The 25,811-nt window shown below is 35.6% G+C and overlaps 1 protein-coding gene across 1 annotated transcript in view; it reads right to left on the bottom strand.

The window, feature by feature from the left end:
* CEP85L (centrosomal protein 85L) overlaps positions 1–25,811 on the bottom strand; it is an 82,440-nt gene that overhangs the window by 12,543 nt on the left and 44,086 nt on the right. The window contains exons 4-8 of the mRNA XM_084889939.1: positions 14,966–15,084; positions 13,205–13,322; positions 8,326–8,505; positions 3,211–3,363; positions 1,050–1,204 (exon numbers count right to left, since the gene is read on the bottom strand). Of these exons, the coding sequence (XP_084746065.1) occupies positions 1,050–1,204; positions 3,211–3,363; positions 8,326–8,505; positions 13,205–13,322; positions 14,966–15,084 (725 nt within the window). The remainder of the gene's footprint in view (positions 1–1,049; positions 1,205–3,210; positions 3,364–8,325; positions 8,506–13,204; positions 13,323–14,965; positions 15,085–25,811) is intronic.

Raw genomic sequence — 25,811 nt, 5'->3', positions numbered from 1 at the left:
ATGCCCTATTAAAAGAGAACAGATACATTACCTCTTTTCATTTTATCAGTAAGATGACAGAAAAAGATATATGGTAGAATTAGTGGAAGTCATAAAGCTATTTTGAGACAAGAGATAGGATATAAGATGTGGAGCTATAAAAAGTTCCCTTAAAGAGCAAGAAACCATAAAAGAGGAGAAAAATAAAGATAGAATCAAAGTGTATGAATTTTTCTGGAGCTTAGCTCACGAACACTGAATAATACTGAATTGTCCCAGAAATTAGAAATTTCTGCACTGAAATCCAAGAATAAAAGAAGACCAGGCACACTTAAGACTCTGAAAGTAGTAAAGCAATATTAACATGGAATCATCAGATTTTCATTAAACAGCTGAGAATACACTGAGTTATATATAATTGATATAAGCATGAGAATATATTTCTTAAATTTAGTTTTTTGTTGCTTTGTTGTATCATTCTTCAGGATATTTTTTATCTATTTATGATCAATAATCTATTAAATTTAAGTTTTACAAGATAAGAGAGTATGTGTACATGCATATATAACACAGTTGTCCAGATTTTTTCAGGAATCCAGTATTAATTTCCCAGCATGAATATAGTAGCTAGATATACTAACAAAAATATTCTCTATAATTCTAACTGCAGTGATTTAAAAGCAGAGATCCCATGAGGTAATACATGTCAGCCAAACTGAAAGGTACGTGGCCAACAGCCCCGTCTGTCCCTCTGCAGCACCGGAAGAGGAGCCAATGGCATCACTGGACATCTGCACGAAGGAGTGCAGTATGAGAGCCAGGCTGCTGCTCTTCCCGGTACTTAGCGCTTCCACTGCTCTCCCGTTGGCAAGAGGCCAGGATGCTGCATTAAAATGTTAAACAACAACTGAGACAACCTATTTTAAGGACACAGTACTTCCGGTTCTTAATAATACATCATTAAGATAAAAAGAATAAAGAGTAATAATTATAAATTAATGTATTTTAGGTGAAATGCTTTATGAAAAATATAATTTAAAAATACGAAGAATTACTGAAGGTTTTCTTACTTTTGAACCGTAGTTACCAACTCCTTTTCTTTCTTTTTCTGGCATATTATCTGCACCTCTTTGTCTTGGCACTGTTTTTTCATCTCTTCAAGCTTTTTTTCCATATCTATCAAAGTCTCTTGCAAATTCTTGTTTTTTTCTTCTAGAACCTGCAGCTAAGAAGAAATGTTTTAAAGTTCATAAAACATGAAATATTAAATGTCTTTCTACTAGAAATTGTTACTGTGTTCTCAAAGATTAATGCACTGGTTAAAATCACACTACGTCTTTTCATTTCATCCACTTACTAACATTTTATCTCTTTTGTGTCAAGAGAGCTGGGGGAATGAAATTATGGAGAAGAAGAGAATGGAATCAAAGAGTTCTAGAAGATAGCGACAGAAGGTGAATGATCTCAATTTGGGGAATTTTTAAAAAATATATTTTTAATTGTGGCAAAATATACATAACAAAAACATTACCATCTTAACCACTTTTAACTCTACATTTCAGTAGTGTTAAGTACATACACATAATTGTACAACTAATAATCAGAACTCTTTTTATCTTGCAAAACAAACTTTATACCCATTATCAACTCCCTATCCACTTCTCCCCTCAGCCCCTGGCAAGCACACTTGGACTTTCTGTCTCTATGAAACTGACTACTGCAGGGACCTCATACAACATTTATCTTTGCGACTGGCTTATTTTACATAAGAAATTACCCTCAGGTTCATCCATCTTGTAGCATGTGTCAGAATTCCCTTCCTTTTTAAGGCTGATGGTGTGTATATGCCTCATCTTGCTTATGCATTCACCCAATGGTGGGCACTAGCTGCCTCCAACTTTTGGCTATTGCAATAATATTATGAGCAAACATCATGTACAAACACCTGTTTGAGTCCCTGCTTTCAATTCTTTTGAATATATATATATATATATATATATATATATATATATATATATATATGGAATTGGTGGATTGATTGTATAATTATATTTTTAATTTTTATGACAAAATTATCATTTTCCACAGTGGCCACATCATTTTACATTCTGACCAATAGTGCATAAGGAGTCCAACTCTCCGCATCATTGTTGCCAACACTTGCTTTCTCTTTTTTATATATATATATATATATATATATATATATATATATATATATATATATTAGCCATCTTAATGGGGTATAAACCCAGGTAGCATAAACCCATGTCTTAAGATCTATATTCCTTGCTGTTCCTCGTCATGCAAACTCCTGTCCTCCTCCTCCTGTCACCCTGTCTTAGTTATAGAAATTATAAATTAACTTAAACAGAGAATGTGTTGTAGGTCTAGAGTCAGCATTCTGTGGCTTAGACGGATGATTTCAACTGGAGCAATTGTCCCTCCCAGGGGCCATTTGAAAATGTCTGCAGGTAGTTTTGGTCTGGGATGGGGGGAGGAAAAACATGCTATTGACCTCTAGTAGGTGAAGGCCAGAAATGCTGTGAAGCGTCCTCGAACGCACAGGTCAGGACCCTACAACAAAAAATGATCCGCCCCAAATGTCAATAGTGCAGAGGCTGAAAATGCCATGATTAGAAAGACTTTGAAAAAAGACTGGAAAATAGGTGGCTTATAAATAGGGTTTCAGGAGGACAGGCCCCAGAACTGGTCAAAAGACTCTGGAGGGGGTATCCTTAAGAAGGGAAAATGGTCAGAAAAGAAGAAGGAGTAAATGGAGACCATAAAGTATAAAAAACAATTTGTGGAAAAATTAAGAAGAATGAGGGAAACAAATCAAATAGGAAAATAGTTAAAAAAAAAAAAAAAAAAAAAAAAAAGGTCTTGTTGAAGAGATCCCACAGAATGCTGGGAAAAGTCAGACTGTGTAATGTGTGTATGGTATGTGTGTCCGACTGGTTTGGAAATGACCTTTGAGGACAGAACGTTAAGTGAGAGAGTTAACATACGGTTTCATTGGGAAGGTAACATTAACAAGAAAGACCTACTCATGCTTAGATGAACAGTTTCTAATTAAAGTTAATCCTTAAAAACAGCAATTAAACAGATTTAACTTATAATTAGACAGCTATAAAACTAAAATTTGAAATTACAAAAGTTATGAAATTTCGAAAGCATTAACTTAAAGTATATGCTTCAAGCCACTTAAGACGAGCACTGGTTTCCTGTTACCTGTAGACTCTGGCTCTGGACATCATCTAGAGTTGGGAGATCAGCCAGATACTTTTCCAAGGTCTCAATTCTTCTCTGCTTTTCTTTGTTTTGTTCAGATTCCTTCTGGCATTTCTTTTTCAGGCTATTGATGTATCTATCTCTAGTTTTAAGCTATAAAAAGATTATAGATCTTCAATGGTTTTGTGCCATGAAAAAATAATAACAAAACAAACATTCTAATCTTAGGCATCACTGAATTCTCCAACAGTTCTAGGTTATAGCTGATACCACCACCAACTCAAGTAAAATTTACTTTATTTCATCAATTCTAATATTCACATTTTTTCAAATTTCATAGCACTGAAATCAAGTTTTTGAAAATTTTTTTGTTTTCATTTACAGGTGATGACATTTTATGAACTGCAGTCAGAAAGATAGCAGTAATAAAGTTTTTATTGTATTATTTTGTTTTTAATGCCTGCATATGTGAAAATTTGGTCAAGGCTATTCTTATTTTGACATTTCAAAAGTGTTATGTACATGTTGAAACTATGTGTTGAAGGTTTTATGTTACAATTTGGCACTGACAAAAGTTATTGGGTTTTCAGCATGAGACAGAAAGAGTCATGAGATATAATTTTAAAATCAGTGAAGCAAGTAATTCACTGAGGAATGAGTCCAATTCTTATTTCTAGCAAAGCTATATTCAAATGTTTTATGTGAATTAAGAAAGGAAGATGCCTGCAAATAATTAAAGCTGTTCTGTTACTAACAAACTTGCAAAGGAAATGCTTATCATGGACTAAAGCAATGCAATCAAAGCTAGAAGGACTTTCAAAAATAAAGATTTTTTAAAAAATAACTGAAAAAAATCTAAGAGGTCTTACTAAAATCATATCTAATAAAAGAGAAACATGCAAATTGACTGTACCTCCACAGCCAGGCCCACCAGCCAATCAGGAGAGAATATGCAAATTAACCCCACAAATATGGTGAAAGCAATGGAGCTGGAGCAAGCAGAAGGCTTGGGCTGCCTCCAGTGATGGAGTAAGCCAAGCTTCCTGCCCGCCCTGGATGGCCCCGGCCCCTGTTCAAGGTTACGAAGTTTCAATTATAGAAGATAAATAAATCCTAACAAAGATGGTGGGGGCCACTGAGCTGGAGAGAGCTGGAGAGAGCAGGAGGTTTGGGTTGCCCCTGGCAATGGAGGAAGCCAAGCTTCCAACCCACCCTGGCTGGCCCTGGCCTCCACTCAAGGCTACAAAGTTTCAACTATAGAAGATAAATAAATCCCAGATAGCAGAGCCTCTGCTTGGGTCATTGAGGTCCTGGCCGGCCTGCAAACCATCACAGGCCCCTCACCCAGGCTGCCCCACACCCTAAGGGAACCGCACCCTGATCCGGGACATCTTTCAGAGCAAACCAGCCAGCTTCCACCCATGCATTAGGCCTCTATCCTATCTAATAAAAGAGTGATATGCAAATTGACCATCACTCCAACACATAAGATGGCTGCCCCCATGTGACCAAAGATGGCTGCCCCCATGTGGACACAAGATAGCTGCCACAAGATGGCCAGCAGGGGAGGACAGTTGGGAGGGATCAGGCCTACAGGGGAGGGCAGTTAGGGATGACTAGACCTGCAAAGGAGGGCAGTTAGGGGCAGGGAGCAGTTAGGCATCAATCAGGTTGGCAGAGAAGTGGTTAGGGGGTGATCAGGTTGGCAGGCAGAAGCGATTAGGAGTAATCAGGAAGGCAGGCAGGCAAGCAGTTGGGAGCCAGCAGTCCTGGATTGTGAAAGCGATGTCCGACTGCCCGTTTAGGGCCAATCCTACTGGGATTGGGCCTAAATGGACAGACAGACATCCCTCAAAAGGTCCCAGATTAGAGAGGGTGCAGGTTGGTCTGAGGGACACACCCACCGCAACCCCCAGCCCCCACCTCCATGCACGAATTTTGTGCACCGGGCCTCTAGTTATTAAATACTTAGGAACTGACAAGGGGACTAGCCATACCAATCCATACCTCAAGGAAGACCATTGTGAAGGCATTGTAGCATAATTAAACTTGCAGCCTGTGTTCTAAAAATTACATAAAATAAAGGTGTACCTTCCCATTAATGTCATTTTAGAATTGATGAAATATATTAGGTGAGCACCTGCTATAGAACACACGGAGTGCATGACATTAGAAAACCCCACTCTGTGAAGGCCAGACCTCAGATTTCTATGTAATTTTTTTTCACATTTGCATGTAAAATAAACTCTTTAAATTCCATCTTATTGCAAAGCTCTTTCATACTTAAGATCAATTAAAAACAATATGCATATATAGTTACCTAAAAAGTGAAGTCTAGATTCATATATACCTTAAATCACCAGTCTCCCAAACATTTAACATCCTTTTTGAAGTTTATAGTTTTAAAATATTTTTACAGTCTTTTCCCATTTTTACCCAGGGAAATAAATACTAGTAATTAGTGGTATAATGGAGTAGTCCTTCTTATTTTACTAAAGCTAGCACTTGTCCAAAATTTAGTTTCTTTCATGCATTATCTAATTTCTTCGGGTCTAATTTATAACAAATTTTATTAAAACTTCAATTGGAAAAATGAATCACATCTCATTCATTCCATCAGTAACATCAGAATCCATTTATTACCTTGAGTAAAAAGCAAAATTGGGAAAACAGACAAATCCTGTTATTTAGTGGGGCTTTCTCGGGACTAAAGGCAAGTATGCTGGTATGACAACTTACCTTGTGATATATTACAACTCACAGACTGCTGGCACTGATAGTGATCCGCAAGACCATAGTACAATATGCTTTCAGAATATGAGGCCTAGAGATCTTTTGTGACTTAACCACAAGTCTCAGAGACAGAGTTGGGATTTAAGAATAGATTGTCTGACTGAACACTAAAGCCAATGTCCCTTCAGTGTTTTACTATGAACCAGATTCCCAAAAATTCTCTGACAACCAGCTGTGTTGAATTGCACATCAACAAAGCCTGTTCTTCCTTAGAAAGTAACTATGTGATACCCTGTTTCCCCAAAAATAAGACAGTGTCTTATATTAATTTATTTTCCCAAAGTTGTGCTAGGTCTTATTTTCAGAGGATGTCTTATTTTCAGGGAAACATGGTAGAAGTAAATATAACTACCAGTCTATTTTACTAAGTGTTCCAGAATTTACACTTAATTGTTTAAGTGTCTTAAACATGGCACAGTGATGTCCTCAAAAAGCAGCACTGGAACAAGTCAGTCATGTGGTCTACTATGAAAAGAAGTCCTCATTTTCTCCTTTTTCTTTGGTTGGTCAACTGCCTTTGCTATGGTGCCAAGCTTGCTGCCCTTGATCACAAATCTCTGTCAATGTTCTCCTGCTGGGTAACCTCTGTTAATTGTTGACTACAAGTTGATAACCCATAACCACTGGTTCTTGTGTTTTTCCAGCCATGCTCACTAACGAGAAGCTCTTAGTTTTTGTTTTATTTTATTCTTTTAACTTCAAAGTTTTGTGTTGTTTCAGGTTAACAGAGATTACTGAAGTCTGAATTCCAGTAATTATCCCAGGTAAATGAGGCATCACTAATAAATCTTTCCTGTTCTATTTATAAAAGTTCAGTGTTTTTCCTTCCAGAAAGTATTATGCAACACTAAGATCATTCTTAGAAGGCAACAGGAAAGCCAGCCCTGTTTTAGAAGAGGTTAACAAATTTATTTTTCTTTATTTTAAATACAATAATTAGAACAAAACAGATTAGTGATGAAATGTTTTTCTGTAAATGTTTTACAAATCATTGTTACAGCCAAAGCATCAGCTGTGGAGTTAAATTGTCTTGAATTTTACTCCTATCTTTTTGACAATTTTTATTCACATGCAACTAGACAAATTTTTCAAATTACTTTTCTCAAAGCTTGAGTTACCTCATTTTTTAAAATGGGGGGCATAGTATATAGCTCATAGGGTTTTCTGAAGGTTAGAATTAAATAAGAAAATGCCCTGAATGCACATTAACATGCTGTCTGGCATATATAAGAGCTCACTAAAAAGTAGCTTCTTTTATTATTATTACTAGAAGCCTGATGCACGAAGATTCGTGCCAGAATGGGGCTTCCTTTCCCTGGCTGCCGGCACTGCCTTCGCTCTGGATGGAGCCGCCTTTGAGCCACCTTTCCACCTTCCTACACTGCTCAAGCCCATAGCAGCCGCATATGTAAATTAACCCGCCATATTTGTTGGGTTAATGTGCATACTCACTCCTGATTGGCTAGTGAGCATTGCAAAGGTACGTCAATTAGCATGTTATTCTTTTATTAGGTAAATGCTTATTATTAACACAGTAAATGTTTTTCGGTAAAAAAAAAAATCAGTCTTGATCAGCATTGGAGAAAATACATGAAGAAAACAATGCAATCCAATTTCATGTGGGCCAAAGGGCTGTGTAGTTGATGCATTAGTTGGAAATACATCAATGAGTGTATTTTCCAGCTCCTACACTCCCTTTGGAAACACATCTCGATGCTCTCTGATACAAACTTTAGCCTCTACATTAGGGGTGTCGAACTCAATCAGAGAAGGGGCCAAAATCTAAAATCCAGCCTAAATCGTGGGCCGAATGGTTTAATGAACAGTCATAAACTGACAATGCCATAAACTGACAGCGGAGTGCAGTGATGACAGAGCGGTGTGGGCCACATTGCAAGGCCTGGCGGACTGGATTTGGCCCGCGGGCCTTGTGTTTGACACATGTGCATTCACCCCTTCCTCAAGTTTCCCTGGCATAGACATTTCCATTTTTCAATGCTTCACTCCCCAGAAGGCAATTCCTCTTCCTTCCCAAGAGGGCATCTTCCACCTTGTTGTCTGTTACCAACCTTTCCCTATTTCTCCTAGGAACTCGTTTCATCATGCACCCACTCTGACATCTTCAATATCTCTAATTATTGTTCTCCAGGCTGGACTGACAGGCAAGCCCCTCCCCTATGTCGCCCTGACGCATGTGCCTATCTCCCTCTTCTCCCCACAATAATGAACTTTTTAAAGATTTTTGCTCACTTCTGATAGGGTCCGCTCATGCATAATAAAGAAATATTGTTGGCCTAACTTAACTTCTTTAAATATACTTACCTTTTCCTCTAATTTCTTCTTCTCTTCACTAAATTGGCTTAGTCTTTGTTTGAGAAACTGATTAAGTTGTAAAACCTCTTTCTCAGTAGATGCAAGCTTTTGCTCAAGTTCCTCTTGCTGGGAATTGGACACTGATGGATCTGAAAATGGATTCTGGGGTGAAGAGCTCTCATATTGTGGCTATTAGGGAAAAAACACAGGGAAGACTTTAAAAGCTTATTTGTCTTAAATAAGTGAAAAGAAATTGGAAATGAGGGAGAGTACATATAAACTCTAGCAATAAACAGATCTGGGCATAAATTCCAGTTTGTCCCTCTTTTAATAAAGTGTCACACACTAAAACACAATGAAACTGTCAAACTGCTAAAATAGCTGTATGTGTAGTAGCTACGGAAAGGCTTTCTAGATAGGCATATAAATAAAACTCAAATGAGGTGCTGAAGAACTCAAACTGTCCCAAAAGTTTTAACACTAGAGATTGAGATATATAGAGGATCTACCTAAAACATAGTCACAAACCCAAACAGACAACCAGAATGAGGAAACAAAGAAACAACCCCCAAATGAAAGAACTAGCGAATTCTCTAGAAGAGATAAATGAAGCAAAGATAAGAAATTTATCTGAAACAGAGTTCAGAGTAATGATGTTAAAAATGCTCAACAGTATGAAAAGATATAGTAACTATGAAAAAGAACAGTCTTAGATCAAGATGACATAACACAAATAAAGAACACATTGGAAGGAATACACAGATTAGGGGAAGCTGAGTATGGAATCAGTGAATTAGAAGACAGAGTTGAAAATATCACTCAATTAGTGAACCAAAAAGGAAAAAAAACAATTAAAAAACAGGAGGACAGCTTAAGGTAGATGTGGAACAATGTAAAATGTAACAATATTAGAATAGTAAGTGTGCCAAAAGAGGCAGAAAGAAAAAAAGGAATAGAGAAGGTGTTTTAAGAAATAATGGTAGAAAACTCCCCTAACCTGGTAAAGGAAAAAGTCATAGAAGTTCAGGAGGCACAGAGAACCCCAAACAAAAACAACCCAAACAGACCCACACATAGACACATCATAATTAAATTGCCTCAAATTAAAGACAAAAAGAGAATTTTAAGGTACCAAGAGAAAAGAAAACTGTTACCTACAAAGGAGTTCCCATCAGGCTGACACCTGATTTCTCATCAGAAACTCTACAGGCCAGAAGGGAATGGCATGAAGTACTCAAGGTAATGGAAAGCAAGGATATGAGACCAAAATTACAATATCCAGCAAGGCTATAATTCAAAATAGACGGGCAAATAAAGAGCTTCCCAGACAAAAAAAGGCTAGACCAGCATTACAAGAAGTGCTAAAGGGACTGCCAAACCAGCATTACAAGAAGTGCTAAAGGGACTGCTGTAAGGGACTGCTGAGAAGAAGAAACAGAGAGAGAAACCTAGCCATACAGAATTAAAATGGCTAAAAATAACTACCTCTCAATAATAACCTAAATGTTATTAAATAATAACTTAAATGGATTAAAAGCTCCAATCAAAAGGTGTAAAGTAGTGAATGGATACAAAACATGACCCAACTATATGCTGTCTACAAGAGACCACCTCAAAACAAAAGACACACACAGGATGAAAGTTAAGGGATGGAAAAAACCTTCCATGCAAATGGAAAAGAAAAAGAAAATCTGGAGTAGCAATACTCATCTCCGACTAAACAGACTTTAAAAGCATCATGCTAAGCAAAATAAGCAAGTCGGAGAAAGATAAATATCACATGATCTCACTCAATTGTGGAATATAATGAACAACATAAACAGATGAACAAAAATAGAGCCAGAGGGGAAAAAATATTTTAGAATATAATAGAAATAATCCTGTTATTTGAAAATTTTTCATATTTCCTACAACTTTTGTGATATCATACTATGTTAGTACAGTTTGATAATATTATTATACTTAAAATCCTTTTATTCTTGAAATATTAATGTTTATTGCCTGTAATATTATTATATGTAAGATAATTTTTCTTGAAATATTAAGGTTTATTACATGTATTATTATATTTAGAATAGTTTTTAAATTAAAATAAAACTAATGGTAGCTACATAAAAATCATATTTTACATCTGAAAATAAATTATAACACCTCTTAAAAAAAAAAAAAAAGAAGAAGAAGCAAGCCAGCTGTGTGAGACCCTGAGTAAGATCCTGTAATTGAAATCAGACACTCAAGACACACACACTCACACCAAAAAAAGTGAAATCTGTATAAAGTCTATAATCGAATTAATAAAAAAGAAAAAAGAAAAACATGCCCCAAAGGTGAAGATGCAATAAAATAGCATATAAATAGATTTATCATGTTCAGGATAAGTCAAAGATGACATCGGGCACTGCCTTTTACGAACTGAAAATAGAAGCCCAGTGAATGGGGGCAGGGAACGGACGACGGTTCCTCAGCACAGCCTGTACCCTTTTGCAATCTGGGACCCCTCAGGGGATGTCTGACTACCAACTTAGGCCCTATCTCACAAGGATCGGCAGTCGGACATCCCTCTCATAATCTGGGACCACTGGCTTCTAACCACTCGCCTACTTGCCTGATAGCCCCTAATCACTCTGCCTGTCTGCCTGCCTGATCCCCTAACTGCTCACTTGCCTGCCTGATCACCCCTAATTGCCTCTGTCCCTGCTGCCACAGCTTCATCAGGAAGGATGTCTAGAATGACATGGAAGGTCATTTGGCTGTCCGGTCTAATTAGCATATTATGCTTTTATTATTAAAGATTATAATGAAAGGAATAAAAGAAACCTTATATAATTATATAATGGACACAATATAATACGGCAGACAAAGAAAAGCCATGTTAAGTGCAAAGTCTCAGGAGGTGTAAGGATAAAGTTAGACACTGGGAGAATGAGAAAAAAGGGTTTACTGGGACAGTGGCTTTTGAGATAGATTTTGAAAATAGAAAAGATTCTAGCAGGAATAGAAAAAAGAAAAAAGAACATTTCAAAAAGGCAAGGAATAGAATATATGCAGAGAATACTCATGTCTGTTTAATGTATAGTTTATAAGAACAGGGAGTATAAAGAAACATTTAAAAATCTAAGTGGATCATATTGTATTAATAGAATAGCAAGGTTCAGAGTTTAACCTAATTCACAGAAAATGAAAAGCCAGTGATGTTTTTAGAATAAGAAAGTAACATGATTTCAGAAGAGTGTGAACTATGTTTTGTAAATTCCCTGGCTTTTTTTGGTAACTTCCTGGCAGTTTATGAATTCCCTGGTATTTGGCCTGTCTTCTTTCTTTCTTTAACAAAAGAGTCCACATTTTGTTTTGTTTTTCCATGAAGTCCTATTAACTACAGGTTGAAATTTTAGTATAAAGCATTATAGTACAAATAACTTTGATTATACCAATTCTGCCATTCAAACAATCTAGGAAGTTTGAATTTCAGGATAAAGGCCTAGTTTTCATTCCCTGCTGCTGAGACTTGGTGATGCCTACGTCTCAGGTCATCAGGACTGTAAAGTTATTAAAAGTTTTCAATGTGCAAATAGAAATTACTTCTCAAGATCATGTTTTTCACCTCTAAATTCATAAAAGAATGTTATTTTATTTCAAAAACTTATTTTATTTAACCTAGAATATACAGAATATTAAAGGTATTATTTTGTTTACTGTGTTATGGAATTAGGATGAATAAGCTATGAACCCCAAAATGTACATATACAAAATGCTGTGCATTAAAATTAAAGTTGTTCATAGATTCGAGGTAAAAACCCCTTTGCTAAATAAATGTTTTATCATATTTGTTGTTTCTTCTAACCCCTTCCATTTAATCGGCTCTCTATATCTATCCAGTTAATATTTCAGGTATCTCCCTTTTATTAACTTTCCTAATCATTTAAAATCAAATTTCTCAACAATATTTTGATTATCCACATAATTTAAAATCCTTGTAATAATTTTAGTAGTTTAGCCCCTTTTCCATATTTCTATCTGTCCTGGCTGACTGGCTTGGAGAGCCCTCTACTGGCCTGATGCTGTGTCGGAAAGGATTTCATTCAGCCTTCGGGTACACATTATGTTTTACATATCATTGGTAATATAATAATTCTATTATTGAAGTAAAGCCTTTATTCAAAATAATAAAATTATAAAATAAACTGTACAGTTTTATTAAAATATTGTTATCAGAAACAATCCCTCACATATACGGTGAAATGAGTTTTGACAAGATGCCAAGACCCATCAATGGGGAAGAGACAGTCTTTTCAACAAATGGCTCTGGGAATACAATCCAGTATTCAACAAATGGCTCTGGGAATACAATCCACATGCAAAACAATGAAATCGGATCCTTATCTAACATCATACATAAAAATTAACTCAAAATATCAAAGATCTAAATGTCAGACCTAAAGTTGCAGAAAGACTTCATGTCATTGGATTTGGCAGTGATTTATTGAATATGACACGAAAGACAGAAGTAAACTGAACTTCATAAAAAGTAAAATATTTTGTACATGAAAAGACACTATCAACAGAGTAAAAAGGCAACTCAGAATGGAAACAATGTTTGCAAATTGTATATCTGAGAAAGGTTTAATGTCCAGAATACATAGAGAACGTCTAAAACTGGACATCAAAAAAACAAACAACAAAATTCAAAATTGGACAGAAGTCTTGAACAGACATTTTTCCAAAGAAAAAACAGGCATACCTCATTTTATCATTCTTGTCATTATTACACTTGGCAGTTACTGCATTTTTTACAAATGAAAGTTTGTGGCTATTCTGCATCGAACAAGTCTAAGTATAAAATTAAAATGCCTTATTAATAAAACAACTATAGAATCCTCTGTAATCTTACCTGCAAACTAGACAAATAAGAATCCCCACAATTTACATAGTGTCCTAGCATGGCATGTTGTGCCCGTAATTCATTATCCCTTATCCGCTCGTGTAGCTGAGTAATTTGTTGCTTCTGCCTGCAAAACAAATTGAAGTCACAGTATAAAACATGTTTTTAAAAAGTGCAGCAAAGAAAATATAGTCAATTATATTGCAATATGTATGGTGCCAGATGGGTATTAGACTTATTGGGATAATCACTTTTTAAAGTATATAAATGTCCAATCACTATTTTATACTCCTGAAAGTAATATATTATTGTCTGTCAACTGTAATTGTAAGATAAACTTTAAAAAATTAAAGTATGATGCCAAGACCCATCAATTTTAGGATTATACAATACACTAAGCTTAAACTATAAGTATTCAAAATATATACCAGCTGTGGGTCTGTGACTACTAATAGGTACAAAATTCACTTGTATTAGAAATATCAAGTATTTTTAAAGCTTTTTCATAAAATCAATTAAAACTACCTTTTAGAATCTTCATTATCAAGCATTAAGCATATACTATATGTCAAGCTCTGTTCAAGAGAAAATAGAAAATAAAAAGTCCAGATGTCTATGCTCTAGTTCAGTGTTTTTCAATCTTTTTTGGGCAAAGGCACACTTGTTTCATGAAAAAAATCACGAGGCACACCACCATTAGAAAATGTTAAAAAATTTAACTCTGTGCCTATATTGACTATATATAAAGTAATTCTCTTGAATAGGAATCAAATAAACACAAAGAAAGTATTTTATAATTACTTTATTATGAAATATTAAGTAAACAAAATAGTGAAAAATTATAAAATTCTTGTCTTGTCTGCACCTACGGCACACCAGGCAACATCTCGCGGCACACTAGTGTGCCGCGGAACAGCGGTTGAAAAACGCTGCTCTAGTTCATCCTCCAATAGGTCTTTATTTTCTAAGTAAAATCTTTTAAAATTTCAACTTTTAAATATAGTTGAAAGTTTGAATTAGTGTTTAATTTTAAAGCTAAAATGTTTACTACTTTATCCCATATAAGCACATGAAAATAAGTGTAACTAGCATTGATTAAACACCTCCTCAAACTATTTCCCAACCACCATGATACTGAGCATGTTTAATTATCTCAAAAGTATGCATAAATGACAAAGAACCAATACATATCGCAGATAATATAATTAAATAATATTAGTTTATTGCTCAAAATAATCAGAAAACTTAAGTATATCAGAATTTTTTTTCAGAGCTTTGGTATTCAAACATACAAATTTTTTGGAATATACCCCCATATCCAAAATTCTTATCTGTAAGTCATTTACTTTAAATATTCATGATTTTCATAGTTTCTGTGCCTTCATATCTAACATACATTAAAGGAAATGATATTAAAGTAGCTTTCCAATTTGATATTTCGTAAGTGTAAAATATAAACATTTACTTGCAGCTTTGATAGCTCATTAACATTGCAGCTAACTTGCAACATGTACAAAGATGAGTTTCCAAATAATGCATTACTCTAATGTAACTGGGAGTGTGGTGGAAGACAGACAGACAGATGGACCCACCAACCAACCTATAGTTCTGTGTGTGGTTATTAAAAGGACTGTGAGTGGGGGAAAACAGACAATATGTTTGGTAAAATTCTATTTTTAAAAACTCTACATAGTGGATACAAAGGTATTTTTTTAAATCTACATTTCTGTGTGCCTGAAATATTTAGTAATTTAAATAAAATAGACTCACCGATCAATTACAATTTCTTTCTGCCTCAGTAATCCTTCCTTTATTTTCAACACTGATTCCCACTTTGTGAAATCTTGATAGCCAGGTGAATAACTTTGACGAGATGATCCAGCCAAAACCTGCACAAACATGTTTATACTGTTAGTATTCTAAAAGTGTCTAAAGGAAATATTTATATAGCATCTAGTATTTTCCCAATGATTTTCATTAAAAAAGGGAGAACTGCACCTTTGAAAAACATTTTAAGACTATCTAAAATCACACTTGTGAACACAACATAACTTGAAAACCATCAAGGAAGTTCCAAAGTAAATGTACAAGTCTAAGGAAAAACTTAGACTTGTGACAATAGAACATTTAATCTGGCTTACTGTATTACTATATATAAAATCTTCTCCTCATTATCTTGTGGAAGCTCTAGAAAAGAGATTCATCATTTTCTAAGGAAGGAGTGTAGTAAAAGAATATACAATGTCTAGATTAGACAAACATTATCAGAAGGGTTTCCAAAAGAAAATAAAAACAGTGCCTGTAGCATTCAGATTTCAAATTGTCATTCATCATCATTTAATTACATTAAAATTTCAAAAGCTAGCCAAAACCGGTTTGGCTCAGTGGTAGAGCGTCGGCCTGAGGACTGAAAGGCCCCAGGTTCGATTCTGGTCAAGGGCATGTACAATACATTGGTTGCGGGCACATCCCCAGTAGGGGGTGTGCAAGAGGCAGCTGGTCGATGTTTCTCTCTCATAGACGTTTCTAGCTCTCTATCTCTCTCCCTTCCTCTCTGTAAAAAATCAATTAAAAAAATATTTTTTAAAAAATTTCAAAAGCTAAAATGTTTGCACAAAGTAGTAAATATATTCATAGAAAATATATCCATAGACAATATATTTAGCAGATAATCTAGGTGACTACTGGCCTCTAGTATAAATATCTTTAGAAAAAAGATATTCTTAGAATTTAAGAAAAGTGTGAGGTATCTAAAACATATCAATGACAATAAAAAAACAATATGACAGATATCCTCAAACTTCTATTGCTGAAACAAAAACTGAATTCTGGTGTATTAATTGAACTGTGTCCTGTCAAAGGGATATGTTGAAGAGCTAACCCCCAAACATCTCAGAAACAGGGATTTTGCAGATATGGTCAAGTTAACATGAAGTCATCAGGGTGGGCCTTAAGTAGTATGACTAATGCTCCGTGAGAAAGGGGAATCTGAACACAGACATGCACATGCAGAGGGAGAGACATTTTCACCATGCGAAGATGGATGCAGAGATTGAAGTGACGCATCTACAAGCCAAGGAAAACAAGGATTGCCAGGAAAGCACTAGAAACTTGGCCTGGAACGGATTCCTCCTTCACAGCCCTCAGAAGGAAGAACTGTGCTGACACCATGATTTTGGACTTCAAACCTCTCGAACTATGAGACAGTCAATTTCTATTGTTTAAGTTACCTGGTTTGTGTTCTTTGTTATGGCAACTCCAGGAAACTAATACATTGGTAAATCAACTAGGAACATAAATTCCTTGACAAGCTAAGTGATGCTATATAAACACCACAAGGCAACTTTAAAAGAGTTTAAATGTGCAATGATATTTTTATCCTTTGTTTTTCCAAAGATGCTACTGGCAAGACCTGGTTCTGAATAAACCATTAATTGTGTGACATCAACTAGTCATAGAGTAACCCTTTAAGTTAAGATGACTGCCAAGTATACTAGGAAGGGATATTTCGGGCAGAAAGACAGGGAAAGATGAACAGACTAAGAAGAGAAGAAACAGGTGACAACCGAGTACACAACTGTCAGATGGGAGGATATTTGGAATGTGACACATAATGTCACAGGGGCAGGTTAATCAGACACCCTATCTCTGCATTTCATTGTTTCCCTTGCCTAACACACCTCAGGCTTATATTCAGCTAGTATACACCAATACACATATGTTAGCTGTTACAATACTAAATTACTTTCACTGTTGTTGGTAACTAGCTACTGCCCAAACCCCCTGAATGTCCTCTCCACTACCCACACCACTGCCTAGGACATTCCATCATACAAAAAAAGAGCCCTCTCAAGATTGTTTATTCATAAATGGCATCCCTTCTGTTTGACTGGTTCCTGCACTAGTCAGTCCCCCAATCTCCCAGCTCAACACTACTACCAACATATATTTAATTGGAAGAACTAGGATTCATACCCAGGCAGCCCAACAAAAGGGCACCAAATTGTTACTCTGCTTCTACTATGGTCTAATTAAAAAAGTATTGCAAATTTTATCACAAGGGCTAGAGAAAAACTTTAACTGCTCTTAGAAGCTAAGAGAAGATTCAGCACCATACACAAATATTGTTGACATTAAGAGAAAGTCTCTACTTATTTCAACTCCATGCTACTTAATGACTATCAATTTATTAGGCAAATCATTTCATAAAATTTATTTTGTCAAATGTAGCTCAAATAAAAATTAAAACAATAAAAGCTAAGCAAAACAAAAGACCATATCAATAAGTCCAAAACTCAACATAAAATAGGAAATTACCAGAATGTTTGGTGAAACATCTGTGCTATAGTTTGCCATACTAAATATATCACTTATTTGGTGACTAAAAGTAACTATATTTTATTTAACTACTGAGTTAGATATTAATTAATATACTTTTACCAGTTGAAAAATATATTAAATATTGGTTTTGTTATCATGCTTAACTTAAAGATCTATAATCTCTTCTTCCAAAGATCTAAAAATGGCTCCTCAATTTCTGGTCATCACACCTCAGGAAAGACCTATACCATAATATTTGAAGCTATGTTGCATTATAATCTTGTGTCTATTTGAATAAGACAAGTGCCTAGGCAATAGATGATGAACTTCTCAAGAGACATTATTCTATTCTTTGTAAGTAATCTTCTCAAAACATTTCCCATTCTAACAACTTCCTAAGGAAAAGCCTTTTCTTGATTTAGCATCAATAAAGAGAGGGAGTAAACAGAAGGAAAAAGGTTTGCAAGAGAAAAGCAAATGACAATACTACTTGCTTTAATAATACTTGGTTTGAACCACTGGCAGGATGGACCACTACATAAAGGACTTGCCAAATACAATACTAAATAGAAAGGGACTCTTTTTACACTTAAAGCAAATACAGTTAAGCATTTCGCCTGTAGACAGTAGACCTCAACAAAAACAAAATATATAATTACCACACAGAATACCTATACTTTATTTTCTCTCTAAAGTAGAACTGAGGGGGAAATGAAGACCTTGTCTGCTAGGGGAGAATACTTAAGTACTCAAAGGTACACTATATATGACACAATGTTTGTTTCATCTTTTCATCACTTTAGTGCCTTCTACACATGCAAATAACTGTGATAAACGACCGGATGAAGTAAATACTGTGTGTGCCACATTTTGGGTCTTCAGGACATGCCACTTCAAAATGTGCTGCTTTGACATTATTTTGAGCTGCAAGCACTGGAAAAAGCATGCAGGGAGAGACTTTCCTGAACTCCATTCATAGGCCCGAAGATCCTCCAGAAGGAACCCAATTGTCTGATTCCCTCCTTTTCCCCTGGGTATCTTCCATGAGAGATATATACATATTAATAAATTGATTTTTATCTTGTTAACCATCTTTATTACAGGCATCTCAGCTAAGAACTAACTCAGAAGCGTAGAAATCAAATTATTTTTTTTCTTCCCTATAACAACCTACAGCTGGTTTTAAAGATTGTCATACTCTAAGACAGGGGTGGGGAATGTCTGGCCCACAGGACAGAATTATTTGGTGTGGCCCTGACCAGGCATTAGGGGTAAATTAAATGTTTGCCCAAATATAGCAGGCTAATTTTTAAGTTGATAATTCTGTATGGCCCACCAATAATGTTATAGATATCCAAACGGCCCTCGGCAGAAAGAAGGTTCCCCACCCCTGCTCTAGGAGACTAAAGAGGCTTTCTGTTAAGACAGAGGACAGTCCTGCCAGTGTGGCTCAGTGGCTGAGCATGGCCTACGAACCAGGAGTCACGGCGTGATTCGAGGTCAGGGCACATGCCGGGTACGGGCTCTCCCTCTCTAAAATCAATAAAATAAACTTAAAAAAAAAAAAGGATAGGAACAATCCTGCTTCAAAATATGAAAAAACAGAAAAGCAGTTTATGTTCAAATACCCTTTCCTCCTATGACCCATTAGTAACACATTTTTATCCCTAGTTGTATGAAAACAACTAAGAATTCCTATTCAATAAAATTGTAACTTTCAGGAGAGACATACCATTTTGTGGCAGCTATATATGGGTAGTAAAATATTCCAGAAAGCATAGATATTGCTTTGATGGAAGCTGAATAAGACACTGAAGAGATATTTGAATATTTCTAGAAAAAAATGTTTCAAAATTCACATGTCAATAAAGTAGAAAATTACTATTATGCTGTTCTTAGAATTTCAAGCAGTTAGTCATATTTCTACTTAACTGTTGCCAATATAAGTAATCAAGGAGGACATAATTGTTGAAACTTATGAATATACAATTTATATTTATAGCTTCTGAAAAACATAATTCCAACTGACATGAATATGAGATCTAAAAGATAATTACAAAGGAATATAACTCTCTCATCATTGATATTTCTATCTCTTCCTCTCTCAAAGTATGGAATGGAAAGGATGTCATCAAAGTGACAAACATATCAAAATCTATACTGGTGGAACTATGTCACTTTTTACAAATAAATGTTTTTCATACATATTTGGTAGTTACCAAACTCAGGGACAGAAGAAAAATACTCATTTAGATGTTTTACCTAAAAATGCATAACATACAGTGTTGCAATGATGACTTAGAGAAGAAAACAGTAGTTTATCAGCCAAAGAAGAATCATAACTCTCTGCATCTAGACCCAATCATGCAGACTCATAGGCCTATAACACATATGCAATCTACCTGTTATTGTAAACAGCAATGTCCACGCTCTTACCTGAATAGGGATAGTGGGCTTCTACAACAACCCAAATACATGCCACTAGATGAGATCCAATGATATGAAAAGTTGCCAAAATATGTCACTTAATGGTCAAACATGCTTCTAAAATAAGCTTACTATTTGCAGCTGAAAATAGCTCCAAATTCCTTGGCCTCGTCCTGGACATACTGTTAAATTTAGATAATCTAGCACTACCACACTTAACTGGAATACAACCTCTGCGATTCTTCAAGTTTGTTATCTCACCTTCATTTGCTTTTGTTCCTTAGCTCATTCACCACTCAAAACATGTCAAGTAGCACAGCAAATCTTCCTGTTTCCTGGAATAGTCTATCTGAAGAGATACCCTATCAGAGCTTTTTGGTAAAATAATCATAATGCTTCACTCCCAAAATAAATTCATGAAGCTCAAAAATAAAAATGAACTACAAATTACATAGAATTTAAAGAACTTTGATTCAGCAAGAGAAGGGAAAACACGGACTATATGATTACTAAAAGAACTGTGCATTAAAATAAATCTGTATCTTACTCTATTACTAAGAGAGCAATATATTTAATAAAAAAATCTATATGTAAACTAAGTCCATGTAATTATACTACTACACATTTTCTCTAACAAAACACAAAAAAATATAAAAAATATTCAATCTATAACTTCTTCCTTAGAATGACCTATTAAAGACCCAATTCTATATCTTGACACTTGAAATTTAAATTATATTGATAGAAGGAACTGAGCTGTTAATGATATTATTTGTTTTGTCTTTATTACTAATTCTATGCTATCTTCAATGGTAAAAGACCCTAGAAAAAATTATTAAAAAAAAAAAACTAATGAGAGGAGCATATATCTCTTTTTCTATGTCATAAAAATACATGTACATAAAAATAGAGAATTTAGAGGTATTACTGACTTCCACTGTGCTGAACAACTAATGATTATTAAATCCTTTATTTCCAGGAAGGAGCATGTCCCCTCTCAAAAATCCATTTGTTTTATGTCCAATATGTGTTTGTATCACCATGGTGTGTGTTTCTTTAATGCTAACAAAGGAAGACCCATGCACAACACATGATCTTATTACAGTCACAATGCAAAGTGAAGGGGGAAAATGGTATATCCAAGACTGAGGAGCAAGGCAAATACAAGATTATAAAATCCGAACAAGTTGATTGCTGTTCAATTTAACATCCCTTCATATATTTTTCTAAAATGTTTAAGAACCAGAGATGTTAGTGGTTTGAGCCTAGTGTATTACTTGGCCCATAACACACAACAAAAACAAGACGATTAACTAATCCCTCAAACATATTTTCCAGCCTTCAAAAAAAATTTCTAAAAATATTTCCAACAGCACAGGAAAGTACTGTAATTAGAGTATTATGATGGTAATCAGGACAGTGTTTCCTTTTCCAGTTTAGTCTGTATCATGGGAAGCCAGGCTGTAATCTTTTATAACCCCTGGGACTCAGCACAGAACCTGACAATCTTACCTAAATACTGAGCAATCTAAAAATTATCTACAAAAGGCTGCCATCTTCCAAATTATCATTACTTAAAATCTCTATTATCATTTTCAGAGCAATGATGTATGTAACATAAATATATACACTTTAAAGATACATTTTGAAGAACAGTCCACAAACTTGATATCTGAATAAAAATCATGTTTTCCAGCCTTGATCTAGCTTCCTTTCTCTCCGACCTAGCAACTCTCTGAGTAATCTACACAACCAATTTAAAATTAGCTTGCATTTTAGAGATAAATGTGAATATAGTCATTGGTGGCCACAGTGAGTTCTACTTTGGAGGTGTGAAGTCTCCAGCACTTTCTGATTCTCCCACATACATTACACAGATTTTAATTATCCAAATTTTGAATTTTTAGATATTTTTCTCAAGTTAGATTTTAAAATGTCAATATATTAATGCTGGAATAATTAAGGGAAAAAAAACCTCTTCAGATATCATGGCCCCGACTAAACAATAAGCCTATAAAAATGAATACGTTACAGAGAAGCCTAATAAACAACTCGGCCAAAAGCACCTCTGACACTGCCGCAGGGCTGGTCCTGGAACCCACTGACCACCCACCTCTGACCGACTCAAGGGCAAGTGAAAACAGCAGATGGTATGTTCAGATCCTCTTGCTGTGTTTATAAACTTTTAATTCGGAGATGGTTAAAGATAAAGCACAGATGTCCTGAGATATATTAAAACAATGTACAACTCTGATATTCTAAAGTTCTGATAAAAAATTACAATGTCTCCACATCAAGAAAGTAAGCTTAAAAATCTTTTTCACTAAGACACTTTACATCCCCTGCTTGATAAGGTAAACATGAGTTCCACATAACAAAATCCATTTTACATAACCTTCTAAACAATGCATCTATACTGAAAAACCAAGGTTAGGTTGCATTTGTGTCTTAGAAACCTAAAGAGGACTGACTAACTGTGTGACTGAAGGACAAAGAATTACTATGAGCCAGGCTCTGTACTAGGGGATAGTACTATACAGAATAAATTGCAGTTTAAATATGAGTTACTGATCAGCTCTCAAGGAGCCTGCAGTCTAGGCACATATACTTATAAATGCAATAAGGAGAGACATGAGAACAGACGCACATGCACAATTGTTTGCCAGAAGGCAGGGAGGGCTGCACAGCACATATAACCTGAAACAGCACTTGATGGGCAGAAAGGTTGGTAAGAAGGACATTCCTACAAAAAAAGTAGGGAGGCTTAAAATAGAACAATAGCCTGTTCGGAGAGTGGCTGGCAGCTGCAAGGGCCAGAGCACACAATACAAAGGAATGTGATAAGGGAAGAAGCTAGAAGACAGGGCCTAAAAAAGCAAACTAAGAGGTCCGCATTGGAGCCTGTGTGAGAACTCAGCCTCCTCTGTCAAATAAGGGCTGCCTGCCCCACGCAGCTACAGAAATATCCTCTCACACAGGAATTCTCCACTTTCCATGCCATGAACTTTTCTGGAAGACTGCTGAAGCCTACTGATTTGTTCTTAAGATGTTTTATATACATAAAATACACAGGATTCTAAACAATGTTTATATACATTCCATTGTAAAGGCATATGACCTTCTGTGGAGTACAGTAAGGAGGGGCAGGGAGTAACCTTTCATGGAGAAACGGGTCAGACACTGCAGCTCAGCCAGGTGATCAGGTTTAACAGTAACAGTGGTAAACCATGTTGATAGCATATACAGTGGATATGTGATGAAAATGGCATTTAACCTCTATGGGCTTCCTCTCACAAACGCATTAACCAGTCTAATCATGAGAAAAACATCAGAGAAATTTCAACTGGGGAACTTCTATAAAATATCTGACCAACACTACCCCATGTTTGGGGTCATCAAAAAAAGAAAGTCTGAGAAACTGTCACAACGAATAGGGCCAAAGGAGACATGGCCACTAACTATAATCTAGTATCCGGGGTAGGATGCTGGAAAAGAAAAGGACACTACAGAAAACTGAGGAAATCTGAATAAAGTGTGGGTATTCGCTAAAATAATCTGTTTTGGTGCAACTCTTATGACAAATGTACCACACTAATACAGACTATTAACAATAGGGGAAATGGTGAGTGGGGTATACAGAAACCCTCTGTACTATATTTGCATTAATTCTGTAAATTTAGAATTATCCTAAAAAATTAAATGCCTCCTGAAGAAGGGGAGAAGGTTAAACCCTATCTTGTCATGCACCATCAATACAGTTCACTCTACTAGCTGGGGGGGGAGGGAGAAGCATAGCCCTAGAAAGAAAATGAATTATCCTAAAGTAATTATTTTTTTAAAAAACAAATCTGGATGTAATACTTGTACTTCTTTAATACATTAAACTACAGTATTTACAGGCAGGTCTAATTGTGGTAATTTCAAAGTAGTGAGAAATATCAACAGTATTTCAAACTCTGAAATTTTCTGAGATTGCTATAGTGACGTCAAGCGTATTAACATTTCTGCAGTTTGTGGTCTATAGGTAAAGCTTACGAAGTGCTACATCTCATGGAGAGTTTAGTAAAAAGAAAAGATATAATCTTTCCTATCCAAGTTCAAGACCACTGGACTCTTCCATGAACTGCAGGTTAAGGATCAGCTTCTGAAGAAAGAGAAAGCACTAACACTAAAGGGACACCGTGCTGCAGAATCCCTAATAGTCACCACACTGCTTCCTCTCATTAAACCCTCCAACAACCTGTCCCACAGACAAGGCAGCTAGGGAAGCTGCATGTGGTCATGTGACCACAGGGTTTTCGAATTATAGAGTGTGATTCCAAATTAATGCTCTGACAGAGCACCTCCAAAAAACAGTCTCCAGCCCCTAGCTGGCGAGTTTTTGAAGCATACTCTACTGATTGTACTGCAGCTCACCAATGCTCCTATTTATTAAACAACTTTCTGCTTAGGCTGCATGTGGCTAAAGCTAAAGTGTAACCCTTCCTAGAGCTCCCTGTGGACCAATAATCGGGAGCAGCAGCTAACTAAAAGGAAACGGGTAAACAGAAACCTCCCATTTTCGTATAAATCTGAAAAGTAAATTACTACGTCTACTCACTAATTCTCACACACACAGTTAATATCCTTCTAAGGTGGGTGTGTAGGCCCGTGAGTCACACCTGTGTGTGCTTCTACAGCAAATACAGCAACTTGTGAGATTCGTGGCACATTTTATTCAGTCCATGGCAGTTCTTTCCTTTATCCAAGTAGATATTACTAGTACTACTAATTCTCTTTCTCAGAACTAAAGGCGCTTATACTACAGTGAGCTGGCCCCTAAGCATCATTTTCAAATGCATGTTTATCTGGCAGGCAAACTTGAAGCAGACTCAAACATGCCAATCTGTCAGTGAATTATAACTCAACATATGGATTGGAATTCTGTCTCTTTGAAGGTATGTCATATTTGACAAATAACTGTAAACCACTTTATGCTTGTATTTTGAACCTAGGTTTTGTATTTCAGTTATCACTGGCAATTGATAATAAGAGATTCTTATTATGAAAAGGTTGAAAGAAAAAAATGCTTATATAGCACTGAGCAAATGTCAAACATTATTCACGCAATATTTTTAATATTGGGTTTTACTTTTAAGTTGTAAATTTTCCCTCCCTTAGCAATGTTCACAGGAGATATTTGCGGAAATATTATTTTTCTATTAGTCTTAGTTGATTCTTTAAATAATGAAAGATTTTGCTTTGGAGAATGATTTTATCTTTCTTTGGAGGAAGCCAAAATCATCTCCATTTAAGGACACACAGCAGCCGCTGCAACACATTTTAGTTCCCCGTGAGAAAGCAGGCTGCGTTCACTCTGCTGAAGTATTAGAAAATTAAATATTAACAAACAGTTTGCCCAAAATTACAGGAGAGACTTAAAAATCAGACTCTGCAGGTCTGGTGATTTAAGTAAATCTAATATATAAACAAAAATCAGAATAAAACAGGAACATGCCTGGCTTTTCAAAAGAATTCTTTTCCTACTTCTACCTTAAGATAAACCATTCCAGGAAGTTCAAAATGCCATCCCATTTTCTAGAATCTCATTTACACAGTAATTTTCAGGAAAACTGCTGCATTAAATGAGGCACTTCCTTTTAGAAATACCACACAAAAATTTCCAGGGCATGCACACCTATTGTCAACAGTGTCATTAACTAGGATGCCAGCGATTAGGAATTTGTGATTATTTCTCCTTTGCTAGAATGTTATGCGTGATTCTGTGTCAACTTATTAAAATTTTAGTAATATTTTATGGTAATTTAATGCAGCTATTATAAAATCCTAAATACTTCCATTTTAAAATACAACTTTTCTTGTGGTGATA

The sequence above is a fragment of the Pipistrellus hanaki genome (assembly GCF_964339955.1).
Source record: "Pipistrellus hanaki genome assembly, chromosome: 7".
Taxonomy (NCBI): Eukaryota; Metazoa; Chordata; class Mammalia; order Chiroptera; family Vespertilionidae; genus Pipistrellus; species Pipistrellus hanaki.
This window is presented reverse-complemented; position numbering and strand designations above follow the sequence as displayed.